Source organism: Nothobranchius furzeri, chromosome 8 (genome assembly GCF_043380555.1).
Source record: "Nothobranchius furzeri strain GRZ-AD chromosome 8, NfurGRZ-RIMD1, whole genome shotgun sequence".
Lineage (NCBI taxonomy): Eukaryota > Metazoa > Chordata > Actinopteri > Cyprinodontiformes > Nothobranchiidae > Nothobranchius > Nothobranchius furzeri.
In genome coordinates, this window is record NC_091748.1 from 40406707 (window position 1) to 40431426 (window position 24720).

A 24720-nucleotide genomic window follows, 5' to 3' on the forward strand; every position below is an offset into this window, starting at 1 on the left:
TAAAGATATGCCGGCATAAACAATGCAGCTTATAGCACCAGAGAAATAAATAACATTGCAGAAAGTAAATCGCATGTGTCTGATGAGCAAACTAATCTCAGACATCAGAAAAAGAGAACTTGAATAAATAGATAATATAGTTTTCAGCAGTGGGAAATTCCTTTAATAAATACATCTGCAGTGGTCTCTGGTAGGAATCAACGCCTTGCATGCTGTACTCGTGGCAAAACAGAAACGCCTGGTTAATCTAAAACTTAAAGTCCCATTAGTCGTCACACACACTGGTGTGAAATTTGTCCTCCGCATTTGACCCATGCCCTGGGGCAGCGGTGAGCTGCAGACACAGCCGCCCTTGAGAACTATTTGGTGGTTTAACCCCCCAAACAAACCCCTAAATGCTGAGTGTCAAGCAGGGAGGATCAGCAGAGACAACTCTGTGGAGAGTTAAGCATGGCGGGATGTGGAGTCTTATTTCCTGATATTTAGACACCTCGCCTGGAACTGGACAACAGTAATGCAACTCTACCACTGTCTCCACGACATTGATGTTTTATCTCCAACAATAGCACAAGCCTGGAGAAGCGTTCGTCGTGTGGTTGAGTCGCTAATGCTAACTGTTAGCTTCTGATCATCGAGACATCCTCTGCTAAGGCAGCAAAATTATGGCAAAAATGAAAATCACCATTATTGAAATCACAACTGAAATAGAAATCTTAATTATTTAAGATGATTTTTAATTAATGTTTGTTCATTTGTTTGTTTGTTTGTTTGTTTGTTCGTTTGTTCAGTCATAAAATTGCACAGGGCACAATCAGAGGAAAAAAATAGGAAAATGGAAGCAACAAGATAATCACAAAAATAACTCCTGATAAAAGAGCCAATGCCCTTGCTTAGAGCTTATGACCCAAAAGGTTTAGGCTGAGGTTTAACTCGTTTAAGCGTACCCAATACAGACCCAATCTGATAAAACTACCTTGCAAATACTGACAGCAAGATTTATACAGTGCATTTATAAGATGAAACAAATAGAAACACATAAACATAATAATTATTTACTCCGCAAACCAACCTAGTCCTGTCTGTAAAAAGTAATTCACTTTGTTAAAACTCTTGATGACTGCTATCGTGAGTTTGATGTAAAGATCTTGAAAAATATTCTTTCCTAATCTCTTTTTAAACATTAATCAGATTTATGACATGTTTGTCTAAACACATTGGGGCTGAAAAGGGCCACAAATGGCCCCAGAGCCACAGATTGAAGACCCCTAGCCTACACAAACAAAACAAATATGTTACTGAGAAACCGAAGAACAACATGTGCTTTGTACCAGCAACACCATTACACTGACGTTATCCACAAAGGCATGGGCTGCACACCTTAGGCTGTGCAGGCTGGTTGTTTTCTGAAAGGAATGCAGCCCATAAAACGCAACTGATTCTTTCACTAGTCTTTCAAGTCAAAATATCTGTCATGAAATAGTCCCATCACTCAGTTATCCCCACGGCCTTAGGACTGTAACTGTGATTTAGCGGCGCTTGATCTTGAATTTGAGTATTTTTAAGTAGGGTTGTCACGGTAACCGGTATAGCGGTAAACCCCGGTAAAAAAGTTGACAATAAAAATAACCGTCCAGTTTTTAAAAAACTATATTATCTCGGTGGGTTTACCGTGGCCGCGGTTTCGGCGCGATGACCCTTACCAGCCACCGTCGCTTCAGCTGAAGTTCCCGCTGCGCGCACACGCACTTTTTAATTTGCAACGGCACCAAAACTTTGAAGCTGAAATAATGGCCGAAGGAGGCGACGGCAGCGCCCAGGACATCCATCAGCCCTCAAAGAAGACTAAATCGGAAGTATGGGCATATTTGGGATTTCTGAAAAATGCTGAGGGACAGTTAATAGAAGACTGCTATCCCGTTTGCAGAACGTGCAGGAAACAAGTGTCTGCAGAAGGCAGCAACACTTCAAATCTCATGGCACATCTGCGAGACGATCACCCACGTCTCCACAGCCAGTGCAAGGTAAGTTAACATTAGCATTTTAGCTGAAATGCATGACGTGAGGACTTTTGGTTGAGGGAGAATGCAACGAGTCACTATAGACTGCAGCCGCAGCGTCCTCTGCCAGCATTTAAACCGTGTCACGGACACCCTGTTGCTGGATGAAGCATCTTATTTGTTGATGATGAAGAGAAATATACAATTAGTTCCTTGTCGTTGATTTGTTTACTTATTCAATGCCATTTATACTTGAACATTTGGATTTGATTACATAGTGTAGTAGTTATTTTAGTAATTTGTTTAAAGTGGATATTTATTTTAAATACATATTTTTTAAGGTTGACTTGTACAGCGCTCAAGTCAAGTGTGGACTGGAGTTTTAGATTTTCATTTTGATAATGAAGAAAACAAGTATATGAGAAAACAAGTGGTGTTTCTTTGATTTGTTTACATATTGTTTATGTTTTGAATGTTTGGATTTGTATCATTTAAACCTGCACTGACTACTGTAACATGTTCCAGAAAAAGAAGCTATTTGTTCCTTTACTTGTGAAAAGTTGCACTTTTGCTAAGGCTTTGTGTTATTTTAGGTTTAATAAACACTGTTAAACCTTTTCAGAACTATTTCAGTTTGTGTAGAACAGGACTATCAATGCTTTCTGAACATATGCAACACCGTTTAAAAAATACCGCGATAATACCGAAAACCGTGATAATTTTGGTCACAATAACCGTGAGGTTAAATTTTCATACCGTGACAACCCTATTTTTAAGGCAACACAACCATTTGGGTAAGGAATGTGGGTTTGAACAGCTGCCTCTGACTTCACTGCTGGGTCAGTGATCCATCAACTCTTCTGACTCGAATCAAACAATTTCAAACAGACCCACCATAGACTGTAAAATATATTGAGGCACTTTTCTCCATCTGGCCGCTGGATGCCGTGCAGGTGAAATATCCAGTGTGATCCGCCGTGACGTTCTCCACTATCAGCGTGTTGGACAGCACCAGAGAGTTCCACAGCTTCTTCTTGTGGGAGACTTTGTAAAACGGTCTTGATCCACCATCTGAGGTCTGCCGTAGGGTGACATAAAGTTGCTTTTTAACAAGATGAGTCAGACGGGATTGCTGTTTGCGCGAGCAAAACAACAGAGAACATCAAAAGTCCACCAAGTCACCTTTGAACCCTGACCTGATGGTGCAGAGAAAGGCTAGAAGATCCCTAAAAGCAGGAAGTCACATTTATTTTACAAACAAGAGGAAGTGAGGGACAGCACTCTCAGTGTGTCTGTTTGCCGCTCTAAGGGGAAAGGTGAGGGCGCATGAGGTCACTACATGAGTGTTACGCGGAGAGACTCACCAGCATCCCTCCAGAGTGGGTCCAGTTGAATTGAATGCCCACGTTGAGCTCGGTGTGGGCGGTGCAGCTGAGCTCCAGCCGCTCCCCCACAGACAGCCTCTGTTGCACAGGGGTCAGGGTGAGGTTGTAAATCATGTATCCTGCGGAAAAGGGAGGGAAGGCATGACAGTCGGTGGACATGCCATTGTTCTCCAAAAACCTCCACAAACTCAATCCTGCCCACCGTCTCCCTGTTTCACACCGAGTCCCTCACTCCTGTTGGGTGGAGCCGGATTTAAAAGTCTTTCTGATACACAGATCCATGAGCTCCATCTTACCAACAACCGCCACAATGTAGAGAGGGGACTTGAAGGTCTGGTTCCCGATCCGAGTCTGGCAAGACACGACGCCGGCATAACTGATCAGATGAGCAGGTACCGTGAAGCCTGTCCGGGCATCCCACACCGAATCCTTCCCATCAGGATGGATCTCCTTGATTGGATACTTCTGACAGACAGGGAAGGTTATTGATTTCAAACTAAATAAGAAAGCAAGAGCTTATAACAGAGTTTATATATATACATATATATATATATATATATATATATATATATATATATATATATATATATATATATATATACATATATATATATATATGTATATATACATATATATATATATATATATATATATATATATATATATATATATATATATGTATATATACATATATATATATATATATATATATATATATATATATATATATATATATGTATATATACATATATATATATGTATATATACATATATATATATATGTATATATATATATATACATATATATATATATATATATATATATATATACATATATATATATATGTATATATGTATATATACATATATATATATATATGTATATATACATATATATATATATGTATATATACATATATATATATATATATATATATATATATATACATATATATATATATGTATATATACATATATATATATATGTATATATATATATGTATATATACATATATATATATATATATATGTATATATACATATATATCTACCTGAGCTGACTCATCTGAGATTGTTCTAAGGAAAACATCAGTGTAACTAAAACTTTGGTGTATATTTGTTGGCTTGAAACTAAAATAAGACATTTATTCACAGTGATTCAAAGAGGCAGCTCCAACAGCTTCACAAAGTACCTCATTCCTTACAACGCTCTTGGAAACCGCAGACCTACACCAGAAAGGGTCTGTGTTAGGAAAGCTTGGAATTTGGAAAAACACGGGGCCTTATCGGGCATCAGGAGTCACACGAACAATTGCTATTGAATGCACTTGTTTTCCAAAAGTGGCGTCTGATATTTGGAGAGAGTATGACCGCATTTTTCCAAAGTTAACCAGTTTATTGGTAATTGCTTTAATACTTCCATAACTTTCACTGGGAAGAATTTTATTTTACTTTTTTCATCAGTACAAGTCCAAATGCCACAATCCATTTTTTGTTCTAATTCCCATCCTAAAGGACACTCATTAGAAGTTATTCGACTGTGTAAATAAATAAAACATTCCTGCTTACAGTGTTGAGCGTCACATTGAGCTCCTCCACCGAGCCTCGGCAGGGAATCACCACCCGCTCTCCCTCGCGGATGAAGACCAACTCACACTCCTTGTCAGAAGGCACAAACGGCACCTTGTAATCTAGAAAGTACAACATAATAATAATTATTATGCTTTATGTGCTAGTGTCACTCCATTCACAGCCTGTAGGGGGACAAGTACACCATAGTCATTCACACACATGAACAAAACTGCTCTTATTTAGCTGGATTTCTACCTAAAAGGGTTAAGAAACTGCAAAGAGTAAACCCACCACCTTAAATGTTCTAACTCCCTGTTGTCATTTTGAACATTATAAATGTAAAACATCTATAATTCTCCTAAAGTCACCCTAAAATTCCATAAATAATTGTTTCCATCGATGCTGAACACAGCAGTTAGGTTCATTTTGTGTAAGTGTGTCTTAAATCAACCAAGAATATCTGCTCAAATCATGTCAGACAGAACCATGAAGGCCGCAGGCTGGAGATGACCACAAGGTCAGCACCCGATGGCTCCATGTCGTTGCGGGCGACCTCCAACTGGAAACAACTGGTTCACCTGGTAGGCTCAACGCACTGGTGCAGGGCAACACCCGACCCTTCACAGGAGCCTTGATGGTGATGATGACAACCATGAAGGTGTTCTTTATAACTACTTCTACAGTCAGAGTCTGCTGCAGATGACTGAACCCTCCTTCTTCTCTGATGAAGGCTATGTGAGTCCGTGTTTCACCGCTGAACTGCTGTGCAGTTTCTTAGAAAATGAGTGTGCTATTCAAAAAACAGGATGGGACAAATCCAGAGCCGAATGCATCATCTGTAAGTGAAATGAAAAACCTTTCAATCGAAAACAGTCTAGATGTCATCACCGTGACACCTGGGGCAAGATGGAGAGATTAAACATCCTAAAAATGACTCCAGGCTTTTCATGTTGAGGACATGACCTCAGAATTTCAAAAGTTCAGCTTTTTCTCCCGTGGTGGTCACTGGATCCGTCTCACCACCAGCTTGTCTTTTAGTGGTGTCCACCCCTGGTCTCTGATGACTATGATAGTTGTTTCCCAGCTTCATTCATCCAGGTAAATAGTCTGCAGTGATGCAGATGCTGCACTGGTCGGCTGTGGTGAAGATGAAGCTAAAAGCAAAGCTCTCAATTCACTGATAAGTCTTTGTCACAAATTGCATCAACGGCTGAAAGAACAAGATCATGAAAACAAGTGGTCAAAATGAGTTTCCTTTGCAGGATGGACAGGTTCAGCCTTAAAGATAGGGCGAGGAGCTCAGAGAAGAGCTGCTGCTCCTCATCACTGAGAGGAGCCAGCTGAGGTGGTTCAGGCATTTAGCCAGGATGCTACCTGGTGCTGGCAGGATCCCCAGTTTAACCCACAAGATTACATATATAGCCTGATCTGGGAATGCCTTGGGATCATACCAGTGGGTGTGGATGGAAGTTGCTGCAGAGAGGAGGATCTGGTCCTCTCTAGTGAGGCTGCAAACCTTGCAAAAAGTGTGCAACATCAAATGAACAATGATAATAAAACACAAATAAGTAAAAGATCATTGATAGCGTGTTGAATTAATGCATGTTGTTGTTGTTTTATTTTTTCTTTAAAAGATTTCAAATTAAAATAATTGTTTTATATTAGATCTTTGGTGACGGTGTGTCATTTTGACCCAGAGGACAAGGGGTGAGTAGAGGACAACAGTGAGGTTAAAACCACTTTAGAGATAAATCCTTTCAAAGGTGGGTTATAGCAGCTCACCATTTACAAACACGTGGGTTGCTACTGCAGTCTTGCCGTCTTCAACTTTCAGATCCTTGTAGGAACACCGATACAGTCCTGTTTCATTCACAGTGGCATTGGTGATTGTCAGCTTGGTGCAGAAAAGTCCCGATCCGCTGCAGTCGTTGGTGGAGAAGCGAGTGCTTATGGTAGGCGTGGTCCACCTGAGATGCTGGCGACCTCTGGCAGAAGAACACCCAGATTTAACCACACACTGAGCAAAGGGGGTCAGTGAGTGGATAGAACAGAGAGGAGCATCTTACCTGCATGTTAGTTCCAGGTTGTCAGATTTGTTCAACCGCTGGGTGCCGTTTGTGTTTAGTGTGGGTGGATCAGGCATGAACCGCAGCTCGATGGCTGGAGGAATCAAGAGTCGTGTCAATAGCGCCAAAAGAATCAGATCAGAAGTGATGAGATCAGTTCAACAAACATGAAGTTGTTGCTTACAACAAAAGACACATTTTCAAAAAGGTAGAAACTTTAAGTAAACTGTTGAAAAAAACAAAAGGGATGTTTTCTTTGATCTGGGTCATTAAGCCGTTTGTTTTCCACTGCTATAAGCAGTGTGGAGCTGTGTCAAAACAGGAAGCAGGGGGAGATGGGCCGGGTCAGACTCAATAGAGCAGCACAGTGTGCACTAGGTGGAGGTTCCTGTTTCTGAGGATGCAGGCTGCCCACGGACTCCCTGTGAGGCCCTGAAGCACATCGTGTATTGTATGGAAAAAGAGCTCAGCCCATCAGGAAGACGGTGCGTACACATCTCTCACACCGCGCAGAGACCGTCAAGCCCAGCTCCAACAGAAGATGTCCAGTTGTTGAGACTTCACTTTTGTTTTACTTCAAAGGATTGGAGATGCTGAATACATTTTACAACTCAGATTTAAGGATCTGAACGTTTAACTTTAATTAAAGGACATTTTCCAAACCTGAGCAGGGTCATTAATCCTGTAGCAGGTAATGTTAGAGCTCAACAGGAGAAACTATGTTAATTAATTAAACTAATTCAAAATAAAAATAAAAACTGCTGATTTTAAAAACAGAGACACTCAGATTTTATAAAATTGGTCTAATTTTGTGTGTGTGTGTGTGTGTGTGTGTGTGTGTGTGTGTGTGTGTGTGTGTGTGTGTGTGTGTGTGTGTGTGTTAGCTGTTGTGTTACAAAAGTCATATTAAATGAACATTATGTTAACAGCTTACCAGCAACACGTGTTATTTCCAGAAAAATGAGAAATATGACAGATACTGCCTGTGCCATCATCCAACAGAAGGGATGGAGTCCTCTTCAAAGTTTCATCCAAATTTTTATCGAAACTGAAAAAAGATAAAGCCGTAAAACAATCCTACTGCCACATCATGGGTCTTGTATCCACCGGCAGGTTGTAGTCCACTTGAGAGAACGTTTGAGGCTCATGGGAGCAGCCAGCTTTAGATGTTGGTCAGCGGGAGAGAGGCGCGATCGTGTGACCCAACTGAGCTGATGGGGACGCAGAGACACACTCCAGCGAGCAGAGATCAGGAGGAGGGAGGAGCAACCAGCGACCGGCTTCTGGTCACTTCTGGTTCTGAGTGTTAAGAAGGCTAAACACTGGAAAATGTCCCAGCTCTAAAAGTTTACTGCGAGTCAGAATGCCGCGTTAATGTAAAGTATGTTAGCTCAAACTTAATTAGGCCTGCTGATGTGGTTCATTTATTTTACCTCTACTAGAAGTAGACATGGGCATCTCCTTTTCAAAGTCTTAGTCAACATGGGCCACCGTCAAGGCTGGATTATAATACGGGCAAAGTGGGCACTGGCCCAGGGGCCCCCAGCCATGAGGGGGCCCAGGCGAAGCAGTCTTTTTTTTTTCTTTTTTTTTCTTTTTTTTGTGCAGCAGTCTAACGTTGGAGAAACAAGTTGACAAGTAATTAAAATAGCGCCCACATGTTCTAAGTTAACACACATTTCTTTTAACAACGGTAGCTTTACTTTTCCCCAGCTGCTTCAGACCCCTTTGTCCTCCGGTGATGCATCTCACCGGTGCGGCCGGCGAGCAGCGAGCACTCCGCTGTTTTTGCGGTCGGTAGATCTTTTAGAACTGCAGTTCAAAGGTAACTCATGAGGTGAATATATATGAACCCAGGTAGCAGTTTTTCTTTAGGACTGAGAGGAGATGCAGGAAGATAATAAACAGGCAGGACAGAAAAATAGTCAAATAAAAACAAGTTAGTTTTTGTACCTGCTGGTTGCAACAAACAGACACCATTGAAGGTCATCAGAAGTGAGGAACAGAAAATGAAATAATTATTTTAATGTTTAGAGCAGCAGGAACTCCGAGAGGCTGCAGGTGCATCAGTGAGTTTGCGGCCGCTGTGCAGGGGGAGGGGGGGAGGGCTGAAGCAGGAACTACAGTTGTTAGATTAAATGTGTTTAACTTTGAAAATGTGGGCTCAATTTTAATTGTCAAAAACTCCAGCGAACAACCCCCCACCCCCCCACCCCGCCCACCACCACTACTCCATCTTCGTTACTTGATGGTTGACTTTTAAAAAAATTAAGTCATGCAGCCCTGAGGAGACAAGAGGAGGAAGGAGACAGGAGACAAGAAGAGGAAGGAAACAGGAGACATGCAGATATTTCATCTTTGCAAACTTTTCAATAACTGTACAATCTTTTAAATAATCCTGCATTATTTTCTGTTGTAGTGTGACAGTGGGATCTGTTTTACAGCAGACTCACTCGCCCCCACTGTCCCACAGATTGACAACATTTTTGTTATTACAGACAGAAGAGAAGGCAGGAGCGCTGTGAGGAAGAGAGAGACAGAAAAAGAGGAGAAAAGAGAGGACAGAGGAAGAAAGAACTATGAGTGAGGTACAACAGGAACATCATCAGGTATGAGTGTTTGTGATTAGGTTATAAAACTATTTGGAGGTAAATGCTTTTGTATCAGCATGAGTAAGCGATTTTTAATATTGACAATGTTATGACATGTCTAAAGAGCTTCTGGGTGACAGTAATGTTGGGGGAGGTGTGTGTGTGTGTGTGGGGGGGGGGGGTCTAGTTCTCCTGACCCTACTGTGCTACTTTAGCTTTAGCTTAGCATAAAACACAGTAAGTGAATGGATCCAACTAGCATTGTGTGTAAAACCATCCTTAAAATCACTCAGTAGTGATCCCAGTTCTACTTGTGACCTAAGTATTCAGACTGACTGCAAGTGAAAATAATTAGCAACATAAAGGAATCACAGGCGCCATGTTAGACTTGGGACTATTTAATGACAGAGCGCAGATGTAAGCCTCCACTGAGAGGTGCAAATCAGCCCCAAAGCTGCTACGCAATGTGTGTGGTGATGTCATTCCCGTTGACTGGAATTGATAAGGGAATTGTTTGCAAAACTGGCAAATGATTCCTAGGAACGGGGGTAACCGTTTTTTTTTTTTTAGAACCAGTTTTCGATCCCCACCCCCAGTCATAAAGTAGTCCCAAGTCTAACGTGGAGCCTGTGATTCCTTCATGTTACTTATTAGTTTCACAATCAGTCAGTCTGATTATTTAGGTCACCAAGCAGAATAGGATCACTATTGAGGGAATTCAAGGACGTTTTTACTCATAATGCTAGTTGGATCCATTCACTTTCTGTGTTTTATGCTAAGCTAAAGGGACAGGAGTACAGCCGGGTCAGGAGAATGACCGGGCTGGTTAAAAATGTTTTTTCTAACCTGTCTAACTCTGAGAGATATGTCAACAAACAAAATTTCAATTTTGGGTGGAATTTCCCTTTAAAAACCTAGTTCAGATCCACATCTTGAACTATGTTGAAAACTAGTTTTAATCCGTAAACATAAAAAAAGAAAACAGTAAAATGTCAAAGAGATACTGGAGATACAACGATATACCCACTTTAGCTGTTCAGCAGCTAGATAGTTAATGCTTTACATGGGTTAACAAATGGTTTTTGAACTATATAATTAAGGTTTTTTTTATTGTTGTTGTGGTGATCCTGGCAGAAAGAAGCCCTAACATGTAAGCCTGTTTAGTATACTTTCAGAAAAATAATTGGTCAAAACAAGTGTAATACTTATTTTAATTATATAACTTGAATAAATGATTTTTAAAAATTAAACACCTTATCATGTTTTTCTTTTGTGCCATTGTCGCTTTTGTTTGAAAAGCCCTTAACGCAGTTCAACTCCTTCAAAGGTTATAATAATTGAGTTTAGTAGATATTTTTTCTGTTGGGTCAGAGTAATAAGTTTAGAAAAAACGTTATCCTGATTTTTATTCTGTGTTTTTACAGCTTTAGCCTGCACTGCTTGGCAGGGGGTCTATCAATGAAATCACACTTTGCTGGTAATAACTGGGGGTTTTTAATTATTGCTGTATTACGTAATGTTCCTGTTAAACAAATAAACATAAATGAAGACAACAAAACAAAACAAACAGAATCATTTTACCCTAACCCGTGTGTGAGCTGTCATGGAATAAAGGAATATCAGTCTTTTTCTGATGGTTACAGTTTTCACAGATGTTCAGACTGGCTTAGACGTGAAGACTGTGGTCATTCAGTGGATGGGAGGAGAGTTGATGTGTGTTTTCATTCTGGCACAGATTCAGGAGAGTGTGTCCACATGTTTCCTGGCCTAGTCACTTCTACAGGGACTCTGCAGGCTAACCTGCCTGCCCCACCACTAGCCATCACTTCCTGATGGACACCACACCAAGAGCTCCTCTGGAAAAAATACAAAGCAGAAACATTTTTCTATTTTGTTTATCTGCTTTTGTTCTCTTTTAGACTCTAAGGGGTGTCAAACTCACACTCACACGGGGCTGAAATGAAACTCTGGGACGGAGTCGAGGGCCAAACTTAATATTTTTGAAAAAGTGACGGCAAATTTGCACATTTTCTTTATCAACATATATGTAGTTTTGAACCTTTAAATTTGGAAACAAACATATTTCTGCATTAACACTGAATGTGGAATAACCAAATTACACACGAGCAAGTCAGTTTTAAATAAAAGGCATCAGTGGTATTCATTACTTGTGGTATAATCAGCATTTTTAAAATCTATTCAGGATTTATGTTTTCTTGTTTATTCATTTTTCTTATTTTTATTCTCCTTTTTTCTCCTGTAATACGTGTCATCGCTGCTGTGACGTCTAGCTTTCCCCACTGAGGAACAATAAAGGGATTTTCTATTCTATTCATCTATCTGCAGCCTTTCCACTTCCTGTTTACTGTAGGTTAAATCTTTTCTCACGGGCCAACAACAAAATAAAAATATCATTTTATCTTAAATGAAAATGCAACATCTCACCTGTTAACTTTCATGTTTTGGAGCAGAAAAAGAGCATCAAACCAACATATTTAAAGCTCAGTTTGCTCCACTGGTTTACTGTGATGCTCACCTGTTCCAGCCAGATACCTGCATCATGGGGTTGATCTGAGCTGAGGAGGAGACTCCTGTTGTTTTGTTCATCTTCATCATAATAATGACAACATTAGATGACAACAGGTGCTCACATAGGTTTGTGCTGATGAACATGTCTGAGCAGCTTGACCACGTTGTTGTGTGTCGGGGAGGAAACACAACGACAGCAGCCACAGAGTCGTGCTGGTTTGAGCGTGTCGCTGCTCGCTGGAGTTATATCAGCTCTGTCTGGACGTTAGTTGGAAAACTTTCTCTTTCAGTCGTGAACACATTACTGAGCGGCAAGAATCTCCGTTTCTGGGCTTCAACGTCAGAAAATAGCTGAGTGAACTCAGCCGAGTTGCAGACATCGGCAGCAGACGCTAGAAAAACACAAATGTGAGGGCGGTTCGGCTTGGCCGCAAAGCATCATGGGAGTTGTAGTCTTCCTTGTAAAATCGACCAGCAGGTCAGTTTTAATATATATTTTGATATTTATCTCACGGGCCACATAAAAATGCTCCCCGGACCACATCTGGCCCGCGGGCCTTGTATCTGACACACGTGCCTTAGAGGGTAAAAAGTAAGATATTTCAGTGGAAACCTCACGTTAAAGTATTAATGAAAAGTCTGAACGGGTTGAAAGAAAGAAAGAAAGAAAGAAAGAAAGAAAGAAAGAAAGAAAGAAAGAAAGAAAGAAAGAAAGAAAGAAATAAAGAAAGAAAGAAAGAAAGAAAGAAAGAAAGAAAGAAAGAAAGAAAGAAAGAAAGAAAGAAAGAAAACAACATTTTATATATATTTCAAGATAAAAATCACGAGGTACTTCACAAAACCAAAAACAATTAAAGTATAAAAAAGATTTTTTTAATTATTAAAAATATGTTTAAAATGAGAAAAAAATGTGAATTAAAAGAAAAATGTAAGGAAAGGGAGAGAGAAAACTAATAGGAAAGAGGAAAATCAGTGGATCCCGAGAAAGGCGGAACAAGAGCAGAACAAGGAGAGAGAGGTGATGAAGGTCCCACTAAAGCCAGCTTGAACAAGTGAGTCTTCAGCTGCTTTTTAAAGGAGACCACTGAGTCCACTGATCTCAGACTCAGGGGGAGAGAGGTCCAGAGTCTGGGGGCCACAGCAGCAGATGATCTGTCACCTTTGGTCTTTAGCCTGGTGCTGCACAACCAGTAGGCTTTGATCACTGGACCTCAGGGACCTGCTGGGTGTGTAGGGACTAAGAAGATCACCAATGTAAGATGGTGCTTGTCCATGTAAGGCCCTATAGACCAGAACCAGGATCTTGAAATGAACCCTGAAGTTGACTGGCAGCCAGTGAAGCTGGAGGAGAAGCGGGGTGATGTGGGTGTGTTTGGAGGACTTGGTCAGAAGCCGAGCACAGGCGTTCTGAACCACCTGTAGACGGTTCAGGGAGGTTCTGCTCAGACACGTGAAAAGAGAGTTACAGTAGTCTAAGCGTGAGGAGATGAAGGTGTGGAGAACTGTCTCAAGTTCAGAGCGGGACAGAATGGGACTCAGCTTAGCAACGTTCCTGAGATGGAAGAAGGAAGAACGAACAAGAGAACTGACATGAGAAACCAGGGTGAGAGCTGGGTCAAAGGTCACACCAAGATTCCTGACAGAAGTTTTGGTGTGGGAAGCAAGCCGACCAAGAGAGTCTCTGACTTTGGGAACCAGCTTGTCTGGGGCACAGATGAGGATCTCAGTCTTATCTTCATTCAGCTGAAGAAAGCTCCCACCATCCAGGTTTTGATAGAGTCTAAGCAGGTGTGTAACAGCTGCAGCTTAGACATCTCATGGGGCTTAAACCTCTCAGGCTCAAAATAAGTTTAGATAAAAGAACGAACAACTAAGTCCTTCAGTGGTACTTCTGAGTTTAAAAAATGCTCATGAAATACGTATGTGGAGTAACCAAGTGGATAGGTTTTAATGCTGCAAATCTGCAACGCCTGCCTCCAGAGGGTTAAAGGAGATGTACAGTTGGATGTCATCTGCATAAAGATGGTAGGAGATTCAGAATGTGCTGAAGAGGAAGCAGACAGAGGAGGAAGAGTAGAGGCCCCAGCACAGAACCTTGTGGGACACCATGGGTGAGGAAGGTGGTGGAGGACCTAAACTTGGAGACGGCCACAGAAAAGGAGCACTCAGAAAGATAAGAGGAGAACCACTCCAGAGCAGTTCCTGATAGATCGCTTGAGTGAGTAGGTTTAAGCTCTCAGATCACAAGATGGACTAAAACAGCTTAATGGCCCTCAGATCATAGCAGGAACAATAACTGAAAAACAAATATGGAAAGAATCACCAGTTTTGCTCTGAAACACTGGAGTAGGCAGATACTGACAGAATCAATGAAATAGAACCGATCAGTTGTAGCACGAGAAGACAAATACAACATTCAGGTTTATACGAGGGTAGCTTTAAAAATGTTATCCTTACCAGCTATCTAGAATGACTGTTACAGGATAAACACACCTGAAACTCATAAAACAAACAAGTTCTGATCTTCAAAATCCAGCATTCAGAAATGTACAACTTCATTTTTCCAATAACATGTTTGAAAGTTTAAAAACACGTTGTGTCTAGTCTCAAGCCCTGAAACTAGACACAACGTGGAACTTTCCACATTTTCATCAGATAAATTATTCTGTCAAGGCTAAAAATCTTGGCAGGGCAGAAGAGGAGAATGGGGACAGAAATGGGACGGGACAGGAAGAACATCCACACTTCCTCAGACAGGATACTGGGCTCTTTCAGGAGGCATCCTGGAATCTGACGGCTCAAAGGCATTTTACCTCTGACATGCATCTTTTTGTCTTGTTTCAAACGAGCAGGTTGTAGAGCGGGACACACTGTTGGAAACTACACTATAACAGTCCAAACTAATATAACTTTAACATGAGATGTGTGTGTCACACACCACCTCACTCATGAAGAAAAGATGCCTTGAACATTTTTGTGACTTTGAGGTAAATATTGCAGCTCATTTCAGAATCAGGATCACTTTATCTGATGAAACAAGCATGTGTATTGTGTGTACATACGTAGCTGGTGTTGTGGAGAAATGATGAATAGAATAGAAAAAGTAAATGTTAAGAGCAAACAAGTGTGTACCTTTATAAAGTGACAAATAAACACAAACTTATACATGTTGTAGACTCCCTCATACTTTGTGTAACATCTAACTAAAACTGCTTCTAATTAACTTTTAGAGATGGAGGTTTGCACTCAGTGTTGTGGGCCTTGGAGGACTGACATTTTGCAACGGGTCCCACTAGAGGTCATTGGTAGTGTGAGTCTTGATTGTGTACAGCAGTTTGGATTATACACTGAAGTGCTCCAAGCTGATGGGTGGCATAAGGATGAATCAGAAGATAGTTGCTGAGTGAGTTTATTGAATGGCTTACAGTCAAAAATAGCATCCTCTGTTATGCTTTCTTGGTAAAGGTGACTGATTTCCTCTAGCACTTCCTGGATTTGGTGAGTCCAAAGAAGAACTTAAAACTTAAAGCTGTTTTCATTACAGATGAAAACTATACATCGTAATATCTCATCGTTTAATCCTCTTCAAAGTGTCACAGTTGATGATTTTAGCTGTGAGCAGAAATAATTTTCTAAAGTGCTATATGTTATAGCTGCACATTATTATGAAATGGTCTCCTTCAGCTCTAGAAGCTCCAGAGGATGATAATCAGCTCTTGGAGGAGCTATCATCCGATCTCTGATCCATCATCACATTTTTTCTATAAGCTCTTTTGTATACAGCCAGAAAAAATGCACAAGGAAATTGGTGTGTTTTACCATTGACTGTATTTATGATTAATGGCATTTTACAGGTTTTCATGATGACTTTTCATTTATGGGTACTAACTAAACCACCTCATTTAATCGGTTTTAAAATTAGCAGGTGTCTGATAAAAAGATGTGTGTTATGTTGTAATGTTTAAATTTCAGCATTCTACAACCACTGAATGAAAAGTCATGTATTTTTGAGTTTTGGCCGTGACATCTTTGTTTCTGTTACTAGGGACTGATCCTGGTGGAACTTATTATTTCACGCTGAAGCTACAAAGAGAGAAGAGGTACACGTGCTGCCATCTGCTGCACATCCACAACAACAGCTTTGGTGCCGCTAACTTGACATTTTCAATAATCACATCCTAACCTAAAATTTATTTTTTCAATAGGAAATAAAATGCTCAGATGTATTAGAGTTTAAAAAATGAAATAAAATTCATACCAGGAACTAGTGTGAGAACGAAGGGCTCCACTAATCTGTTGTACAGCTTTTCACGAGTTCCCAGTGTAATCTAGCCTGCCTATTTATAAAAGAATATACTAATGTATACATTTGTTCATAATATTTTTTCTCTGCCAGAGAAATGAACACTTAAGGATAATTATGGTTCGCTTTCTTTCATCCGGAACTTTTATGCGGTTTCAACGATTTCCAGGGGCCCCTTTTCCGCGGTGCACAAAACAATGCTTGCGTTCAGAAATGCTTTGGAGGGAAAGCGACTTAAGTTTGATCGATTGTTTGTGGTCTTTTCTGGCTTTATGTTTTCTTGCTGCTTTCTGTTTTCATAAGACGCTGGCTCGCCCGCAGAAGGAACACGAAAAGTCTACTTTGTTTACATGTTTTCAGGATCTGATTAGATACGGAAAAACTAAACAAGCCCTGCACAGAGGCGACTGGCTGCGAGTGTTTGACGTGCCCAAAAGGTAACACACATGGGAACGGGGAAACGTTACTGTCAGTGCAAATATGGCGAATATTAAAAATGAATGCTGTTTTTCGAATGTTAACATAATTAGCTTACTTTCCTTCCAAAAATAGGTGGTTCTGGCACTTTTACCTCGTCTCTTTTTGCTGGAATGTTTTTCTTCTGGTGTTGTATTTGAACTCCACCTGTCGTCAGCAGCCGCTTCCATCGTGGCTGACTGGTATTCTAGACATGTTGACTGGTGTCGTCACCACAGACATCAAAGGTCAGCTTGTAGTTTCCTGCTGTGTTTCGGTGTTTTTCTGTGTGATTGTTGCTGATGTGAATGATGTCTCTAGTCCCACAGCTGTCCACTGTCCTGGTGCAGCTGCTGCTCTCCATCCACTCCCTCAGGAGGCTGCTGGAGTGTCTGTTTGTCAGTGTTTTTTCTGATGGGGTCATCCATTTGGTGCAGTATGTGTTTGGTTTGGGCTATTACATAGTGCTGGGATTGACGGTTCTCTGCTCAGATCACGGAGCCAAAGGTTAGATAGCCTCAAGGCCTTTCTGCATGCGTTATTCTTTAGGTTTGCTACGTGGTTTAAATGCTTTTCTTGTCATTTTTAGGTACTGGCTCTCTCATGTCCCAGCTGGATTGGATTCATGTGGTTGGATTTATCATTTACGTTGGGGCCTCACTGCTGCAGCATCGGTCCATGCTCCTTCTGGCCAGGCTTCGTACAGGAACATCTGGTACATATATCGGGTTTCTTCCCATGCTGATTGTGATTTTTTGGATCCCCTCACAAAATCCTAGTATCTTTTGCTAACAAATTACGTGTAAAAATGAATTAGAAATTCAATTGCAGTTAACAGGAATCATCTCAAAAACTGAAGAAATTGTGAACATCATCATTAGCCTAATGACATTCCCAGTAGTTTATATTTATTCTTGAATTTCAGCATTGCAATAAATTAAGAATTTTAAAGAGGAAATGTTCTCTGGGGATTAAAATAAGAATTTAAGAGATTTAAAGGAGGAAGAAAATCGTGTTAAAATGAGGAAACTGGTAAAAACAAAAGGGTTAGAAGTAATTTTCGCATTTCTAATCATATAGTGTAGTCTAAACTTTGTAAGGGAAAGGCACATGCTAGTGACCTTTGACCCCCAAAATGACACTGCATCTAGAGCCTTATATGCTATACTATCTACATATATTACACCCATGGATGTGTTATTGCCATTTCCAGTGCATGTTCAAATTCCTTCATACCGAAGCTCAAAGTTATTGTTGGCATGAAGAAGTGGGCGTGTTCTCTCACTCTGCTGTCTGATTTGCTGTTGGCAAGCTGGCTGGATGTATTTGACAAAAGGTTCACATTGAATACAACTTACTGGACCTACATTTACTTACTTTTATGCAGCTGTTTGAAAGACAATGTTAAGGAAAGTTTGCTTCATGTTTAAAACATGGCTTCAGGACTTTATTAGCTGTTAAAATTTGAATCCACCACTGCTCCCAACAAAACTAGTAAACGATCTCTTTTGCATTTCTTCATCAGTTTGTGATTTGCACACTTTCTGTTATTGTACCTGAACCAATTAATTATCGCATTTTCACAAGTTTTTTTTTATTTACTTCCCATTCCATGTAACTACTCAGTAATTATTTTCCCCACTGTATTTTATTTATGTTTCATTTTTATTTCTTACTGTGTGTATATATTCAATATTTTGAATCTTTAAGTATTTGGAATTCTTTCAGTATATCTGCATTGTGTCTTTTTTTGTTTGTTTGTTTACTCATTATTCTGTTTTTTTACTTTCCTTTTTGCTCCTGACAACAAAATGTCCCCACTGAGATTTTCTATTCTGTTCTACGTACTCATGACTGCTTGCTGTTTTCATTCTTGTCTTTTAGGGAAAGTGGAGACGCTGGCTCACAGGATGCCAACAGGAGGCTGGTTTGAGCTGGTTTCATGCCCACATTACTTTGCAGAGCTGCTGATCTACATTTCATTTAGCTTAGTTTTTGGTGGCCTCTCTCTGACCTGGTGGCTTGTGGTCCTTTATGTACTTTTCAACCAGGCGCTAGCAGGGCAGCTGTGTCATGAGCTTTATGTTAGCAAGTTCCACTCCTATCCAAAGCACAGAAAAGTAATTATACCCTTTGTGTTCTGAAACTTCTTGCTAGGTGTTTTGGTGAAAAGTTGACTTTTTTTTTTTCGAAAGATGTATTTTTAATGCTAATGAGACAAAATAGTCAAATAAAACTGTTAAATAGACAAATGGATGATAGTGATTGTTTACGTGAACAACATCAACACAGCAACAAGTGAGAGTTATTTGTCAGAGGCTTAAATGTGAGAACATAACAAGAAATCTCACGTGTGTTTTTAAGCCACTGTAACGTCCAGAAATGGTCAGTTTTCACCTACAGATGGACCTACATGCCACCGGTCATCTGCAGACATAAATCCCATTTTCTAAGGTGGATTTTACATCCTATCTTCCGACAAGCCCAGAAGATTCTGCAGCTCTGAACACATGAGAACACGTTGTCAACAAACTTCTCGTTTCAAGGCCTAAGCTTCACTTATCGCTTCTACAGGATTCCTCATGCCTCTGAATAAAGTGAACACTTTTACAACTCATAAGTTAAATAATCATTAAATAATAATATGGTTGAATGAACAAATGTTATATGAATACTAATGAAATGTTTTGATTCATCTGTGCTTAAATTACTGTGATTGAAATGAATATTTTTAAGGTATGATCAGTAAATTTAGATTTAACAAGTGAATAATAATAATAATACATTTTATTTAAAAGTGCCTTTCTGGACACTCAAGGACACTGTACAGAATAAAAACACAAAGCATTCAGTAAGTAAACATACGTAAACAAGGCACTCTAAAATTCAAAGCTGGTATGTGGTTATGAAGAGGTGAGTTTGGAGTTGTTTTTTTAATTCTGTGAATGAGTTAATGTTCTTGATGAGAGGGTGAAGGGAGTTCCAGAGTTTGGGAGCGGAGCAGCTGAAGGCTCTACTCCCCATGGTGCTGAGACGGAAGGAGGGCACAGAGAGATGAATGGAGGAGGAGGACCTTAGGGAACGGGACGAGGTGACGATGTGAACGAGATCTGTGAGGTGGTGAGGGGCGAGGTTATGGATGGCCTTGAAGGTGAGAAGGAGAATCTTGTAGTTAATCCTGGTGTGCACTGGTAGCCAATGGAGTTGTTTGAGGATGGGGGTGATGTGATGAGAGATGGGAGTTTTAGTGACGATGCGTGCTGCTGCATTCTGAACCAACTGGAGCTTACGGAGGGTTTTCTGAGGGAGGTCTGAGAGAAGAGAGCTGCAGTAATCGATACGTGATGTAACCAGAATATGGACAAGAATAGAAGCAGAGTGGACGGTAAGGGAGGGGCGAAGACGATTAATGTTACGAAGATGGAAATAAGCTGACCGTGTGATGCTATTGATATGAGATTGGAAGGATAGTGTGCTGTCTAGGATGACACCCAGACTCTTGACCTGGGGAGAGGGGGAAACTGAAGTATTATCAACTGTGAGAGAGAAACTGTCAAATTTTGAGCGGGTGTTCTTGGTACCAACCAAAAGAAGTTCTGTTTTGTCTGTATTTAATTTCAGAAAGTTCGAACTGAACCAGGATTTTATTTCTTGAAGGCAGGTGATGAGGGAGGAAGAGCAGAATTTGGCTTACTGGACAAATAGAGCTGGGTGTCATTCGCAAAGCAGTGAAAATGAATATTGAATATGCGGAAGATATTGCCAAGGGGAAGGATGTATGTAATGAAAAGGAGGGGCCCAGGACAGAGCCCTGGGGCACACCAGAAGAGGGCTGTGAGCGGGAGGATTTGATAGTGATGAACTGAGTGCGACCTGATAGGTAGGACTGAAACCACTGAAGTGGGATGTTAGCAATGCCGAAAGTGAATCATACACAATGTTCATAACATATAAGTTAAAGTAACGTCACTGCACATAGATATTTTCTTACCCACAAATCGGAGCATCCTGTATCTGAAAGAAGGCGTGACGTTCTGAGGGTTTGTTTGTTAACACCCCTTAACATGGCATGTCCCGATTGGCCAAGTAAATCATAATATGAGAATATTAAAACAGAATCACTGGGGAGTGATTCATCATTCCGTGAGACTCAGCATTCTGTTAGTTGAGCTAACTCTGACTGGCCATCGGAGGAAACTCTATAACCACCGCATCTCTTGAGAAGCTTTCTACAAGCTAAAAGCTGCCTACAGCTGACACAGCAAAACGGTTCCTTCAGCTAATCAGAGACAGCTGCTCTAGACGCAAACTAGTTCCAACCTGTGAGCCTGGCGACATCTCTGGACGGGAGCGTCGGTGCTGCGGTTAATCTACTGAACCTCGGTGCCCAGAGGTCATCCGACCTCCGGATCCACGAAAAGGGTCTCCAACGAAAGGGTGAGGTAGACGGCATGATTGCGTCTGATGCCGTTTTGATAAGAACCAACTTCATAGTTTAATGCAAACCAAATTCTTTTCACGCCCAGAACTCCGTTCTTCTAGATACAAGGTTCTGATAAACACACATTCACCACACATCCCATCCCATCCACTTACATTCATCCATCACAGTAGTCTTAGTTAACTTGTCACGTTTTTAATTGTTTAGAAAATAAATTCTTACTTTTTATAAACCTGACTGTCTGAATTGATATGAAGTGTGTGTGTGATCCCTGAAAAAGCAAAGAATCCTAGAATGTTCTGATTAAACATCCAAAGACCAGGCAGGTTGGTATCCTATATTTATATAGACTATCACATCTTATTGATCATAAGGAAAGGTAATACACTGAGCTTAAAAGCAACAACATTTACCCTCTACACCACATTTAAGTTGAGATCACATTTCTTCTGCTAATAAAACTTTGGTGTAAATGGATTGCCTTTTTTTTTTTTTTTTTTTTTTTTTTTTGCTTTAAGAAGAAACAAGTGAAAGGTAAAAATCAGCAGCTTCCTCCAACATCCCTGTAAACTCAAGCTAACAGAGACCTAAATCCTGAACAGTTTCAAAGCATCAATTCTGGATTTGATGTTCAATGCCAAAGTTTGATTCTTGTAAAACAATCATCCAAAATCCATGATAAAAAATGTCTGATGGCTCCTCACACAGCTTCTAAACTTGGAGCTAGGATATTTTTTCTTTTAAATCACACCAAAATATAAAATCGAGTTCTGAGGAGGCTTAGTTTTCTGACTAACTTGAAGAATGTGATTATGGATGTAAAAACATACATATAAGATCTGCTCATTTAGTGGTCCTTGTTTCTGGTTCACTACCATGCATAAAATCATGTTTCTGCATTAATACACCTGATTTAAGGCTGAGTTATTAGTTCAGTCTATCCTCAAGTTCTACAGAACCTAGTTAATCACCCATTCATTCAAATCAGGTGCTAAAAAAGAAAAATGTCTAATTCATGTACTTGCCCTACATATACTGTGTTATTACTGCTGGGAATTAGTACTAAGCTATAGTGAGTTCGTGGACAAGGGACAATGTTAGGTAGGTTGCTTGTTTAGATATAGATGGATGGTTGGTTATTTAGATCAGTGTTTCCCAACCCTGGTCCTCACGGCACACTGGCCTGCATGTCTATGTCTCTGCTTCAGCACACCTGATTTACACTGGCTCCTCAGGAGGACATCAAGTGCTGCAGATGCCTGTTAATATCTCATTTTTTAGGTCAGATGTGGCAGCAGGGGAACACTGGTGTTTAAAAGGGCAACATGGAAATCATGCAGGAGAGTGAGCCTTGAGGAGCAGGGTTGGGATGGATGGATAGAGTTGCTGGTTGGTTGGTTGGTTGGTTTTGTGATAGTTTAAAAAAGTTCAAGTTTCATATGAAATATTGGGATATTACAATGACCACAATGTTCTTTGGTGCATCTTTCCAAAGTGTTATTTCCTAATGTTTGTATTGTGTGTATTGCACCATATGTATAGAATGTGTTATTCTGGGTCTAATAGGACGTCTGGATTTCACGAGGTTACATTCAGGGCTGATGTCATGTAAACTCATCCCCACTAAGTCTTTACACACCTTGAAATCAACACCTACAACAGAAAGCTGATCATTTCTTTTTCTTTTAGAACAGACTTGTAATCTGAGCTTTCTGGGCCAGAGTGTCACCTGATATGAATCTTTGGTTCACTGCCTGTTCCTCTGAGGCTCTCATACCAGACTCCAGTAGCGTGAAATGGCAGTGAAACAACATGTAAAATAGAAAATCCTGCCATCAAAGTTCTACATGAGATTATTAACAAAGCAAATGACATTACTGATATCCTGACTGGCATCAGGGTTGTGTGCCAAACCCATACCTACACAGTGATGTGACGGCTACCGGCCTGGCCAGTGGGATGCAGGAGCCAGGATCACCCGGCCCTGGTGATCAGCCTGACACCGCTCCTCCTCTCCCAGGCTGCTGAGGAGCACAGCTGAGCTGAATCCTGCTGATGACCCACACCTGGGATAAAAAGGCTGTGCCTTCAGCCGTCTGGGAGGCAGCAGTGCAGCGGTTCTGCTGTCCTCCACGCCTCGCTCTGGTTTTAACTTTAATAGTTTTAACTCTGAGTGATCCAAACGGATCTTTGTTTGATGTCGACTCGGTTGACTCTGTTTTAAGGTTAACATCGTAGTTTACCGACTTTGGGATTTTAAAACACGGTTTTTGTAGCGCGTCGGTTTTTATCGTCAACTTGAGTTTTTTTAAAGCACTTTCTGTTTTGGTAAAACTTTAACAAAGTTTTAACCAGGTGTTTTAATGTTGATAATTCGCCCTTTAAATGTTAACCTTTTAGTCTTTTTATGTTTGGCATTATTTTAATAATGCTCTGTTTGCACTTGCTTTTAGAATATTTTATAACAATTAAACCCATTTTAACTCCCCTGTCACATTTCGTATGTTGCCCCCTCCTCACATTTTAACACCTCCTGACGGAGACATAACAGCACACCTTCAACCCTGGTTCTCTACAGCCCCTATCCAACATGTTTGAGTTTTTCCCTTTCACCAACACGTCTGATTTTAATCAGTTTGTGAGTAACAGGTTTCTGTAAGCCCTGATGACGCGTTGAACATGTGATTTAACCACTGAGTCAGGTGTGTTGGTGCAGGGAGCATACTGGATAGGGGCCAGGGTTTGGCCCTGATCATCTACCCAGTACAAAGTACAGAGGAAAGGGGTTGGTTGTTACATTATTTACTATAATTTATATTCAAAAACAATGTTATACTTAGTTGATCCCTTTTCAGTGTGTAATGGACGCTTAGAGTGTCTGGTCAGAATAAAGCAAACCATGTCCTTCTCAAGAGGTATTTGTTCAAAAGGTGCAACGCCTAATACTACTTGTGTATTTGTTACAATCTAATGGTGAGGCAGACTGCACAACAATGTCAATCTACCTACCTTTTAATTCACCCTGCTGCACTTTTAGGCAAATTATTTCAGTTGTTTTAGATATCTTTTAAAGTGATCTGAACTTTTTTCTGAGTCTCATTTTCAGAGATATTCAGTGGCTGTGCTGGTACAGTCCTTGTCCAAGTCATGTGCTGGACCCAGGTCTCATTAGAACAGCTCCACAAACACCAAACACAGACTTGTGTATGTCTGCAGAAAACTAGAGAACCTATGTGCCCCTGCTATTTCTGTCTCATAATCTCTCAAGAAACATTTAGCCAGTCCAGTTGTATTGTTTCATTTGTTTCTTCAGCATGCTTTCTGACTGACACTGCTGCAAAAATAACAGGTATTACTATTCCCACGTCCAGTTTCAAATG

The 24720-nt window shown here is 40.4% G+C and overlaps 2 protein-coding genes across 3 annotated transcripts in view; one reads left to right on the top strand and one right to left on the bottom strand.

Annotated features, from left to right (window-relative positions):
• Nucleotides 1-8492, bottom strand: part of kdr (kinase insert domain receptor (a type III receptor tyrosine kinase)) — a 21932-nt gene extending 13440 nt beyond the window's left edge. The window contains exons 1-7 of one of the 2 annotated variants that reach the window (XM_070554030.1): nucleotides 7955-8492; nucleotides 7021-7114; nucleotides 6737-6939; nucleotides 4952-5073; nucleotides 3679-3844; nucleotides 3362-3501; nucleotides 2892-3075 (exon numbers count right to left, since the gene is read on the bottom strand). In XM_070554030.1, the coding sequence (XP_070410131.1) occupies nucleotides 2892-3075; nucleotides 3362-3501; nucleotides 3679-3844; nucleotides 4952-5073; nucleotides 6737-6939; nucleotides 7021-7114; nucleotides 7955-8015 (970 nt within the window). In that variant the 5' untranslated portion in view covers nucleotides 8016-8492. Of the gene's footprint in view, nucleotides 1-2891; nucleotides 3076-3361; nucleotides 3502-3678; nucleotides 3848-4951; nucleotides 5074-6736; nucleotides 6940-7020; nucleotides 7115-7954 lie in introns of both variants that reach the window. The other variant, XM_070554029.1, reaches the window with a different exon arrangement.
• Nucleotides 8493-16599: 8107 nt separating this feature from the next.
• Nucleotides 16600-19151, top strand: srd5a3 (steroid 5 alpha-reductase 3). Its single transcript, XM_015971701.3, has 5 exons — nucleotides 16600-16880; nucleotides 16996-17147; nucleotides 17221-17406; nucleotides 17489-17614; nucleotides 18784-19151. The coding sequence occupies exons 1-5, from the start codon at nucleotides 16657-16659 to the stop codon at nucleotides 19041-19043; spliced, it is 948 nt and encodes a 315-aa protein (XP_015827187.1). The 5' UTR covers nucleotides 16600-16656; the 3' UTR covers nucleotides 19044-19151.
• Nucleotides 19152-24720: the final 5569 nt, after the last annotated feature.

Bases quoted from the DNA above. Each gene is read 5' to 3' on its own strand.
- srd5a3 (XM_015971701.3), top strand. From the start codon at position 16,657: ATGCTTTGGAGGGAAAGCGACTTAAGTTTGATCGATTGTTTGTGGTCT. The intron at 17,407-17,488 runs GTTAGATAGCCT...TGTCATTTTTAG, and splicing joins CTCAGATCACGGAGCCAAAG to GTACTGGCTCTCTCATGTCC. The intron at 17,615-18,783 runs GTACATATATCG...CTTGTCTTTTAG, and splicing joins GCTTCGTACAGGAACATCTG to GGAAAGTGGAGACGCTGGCT.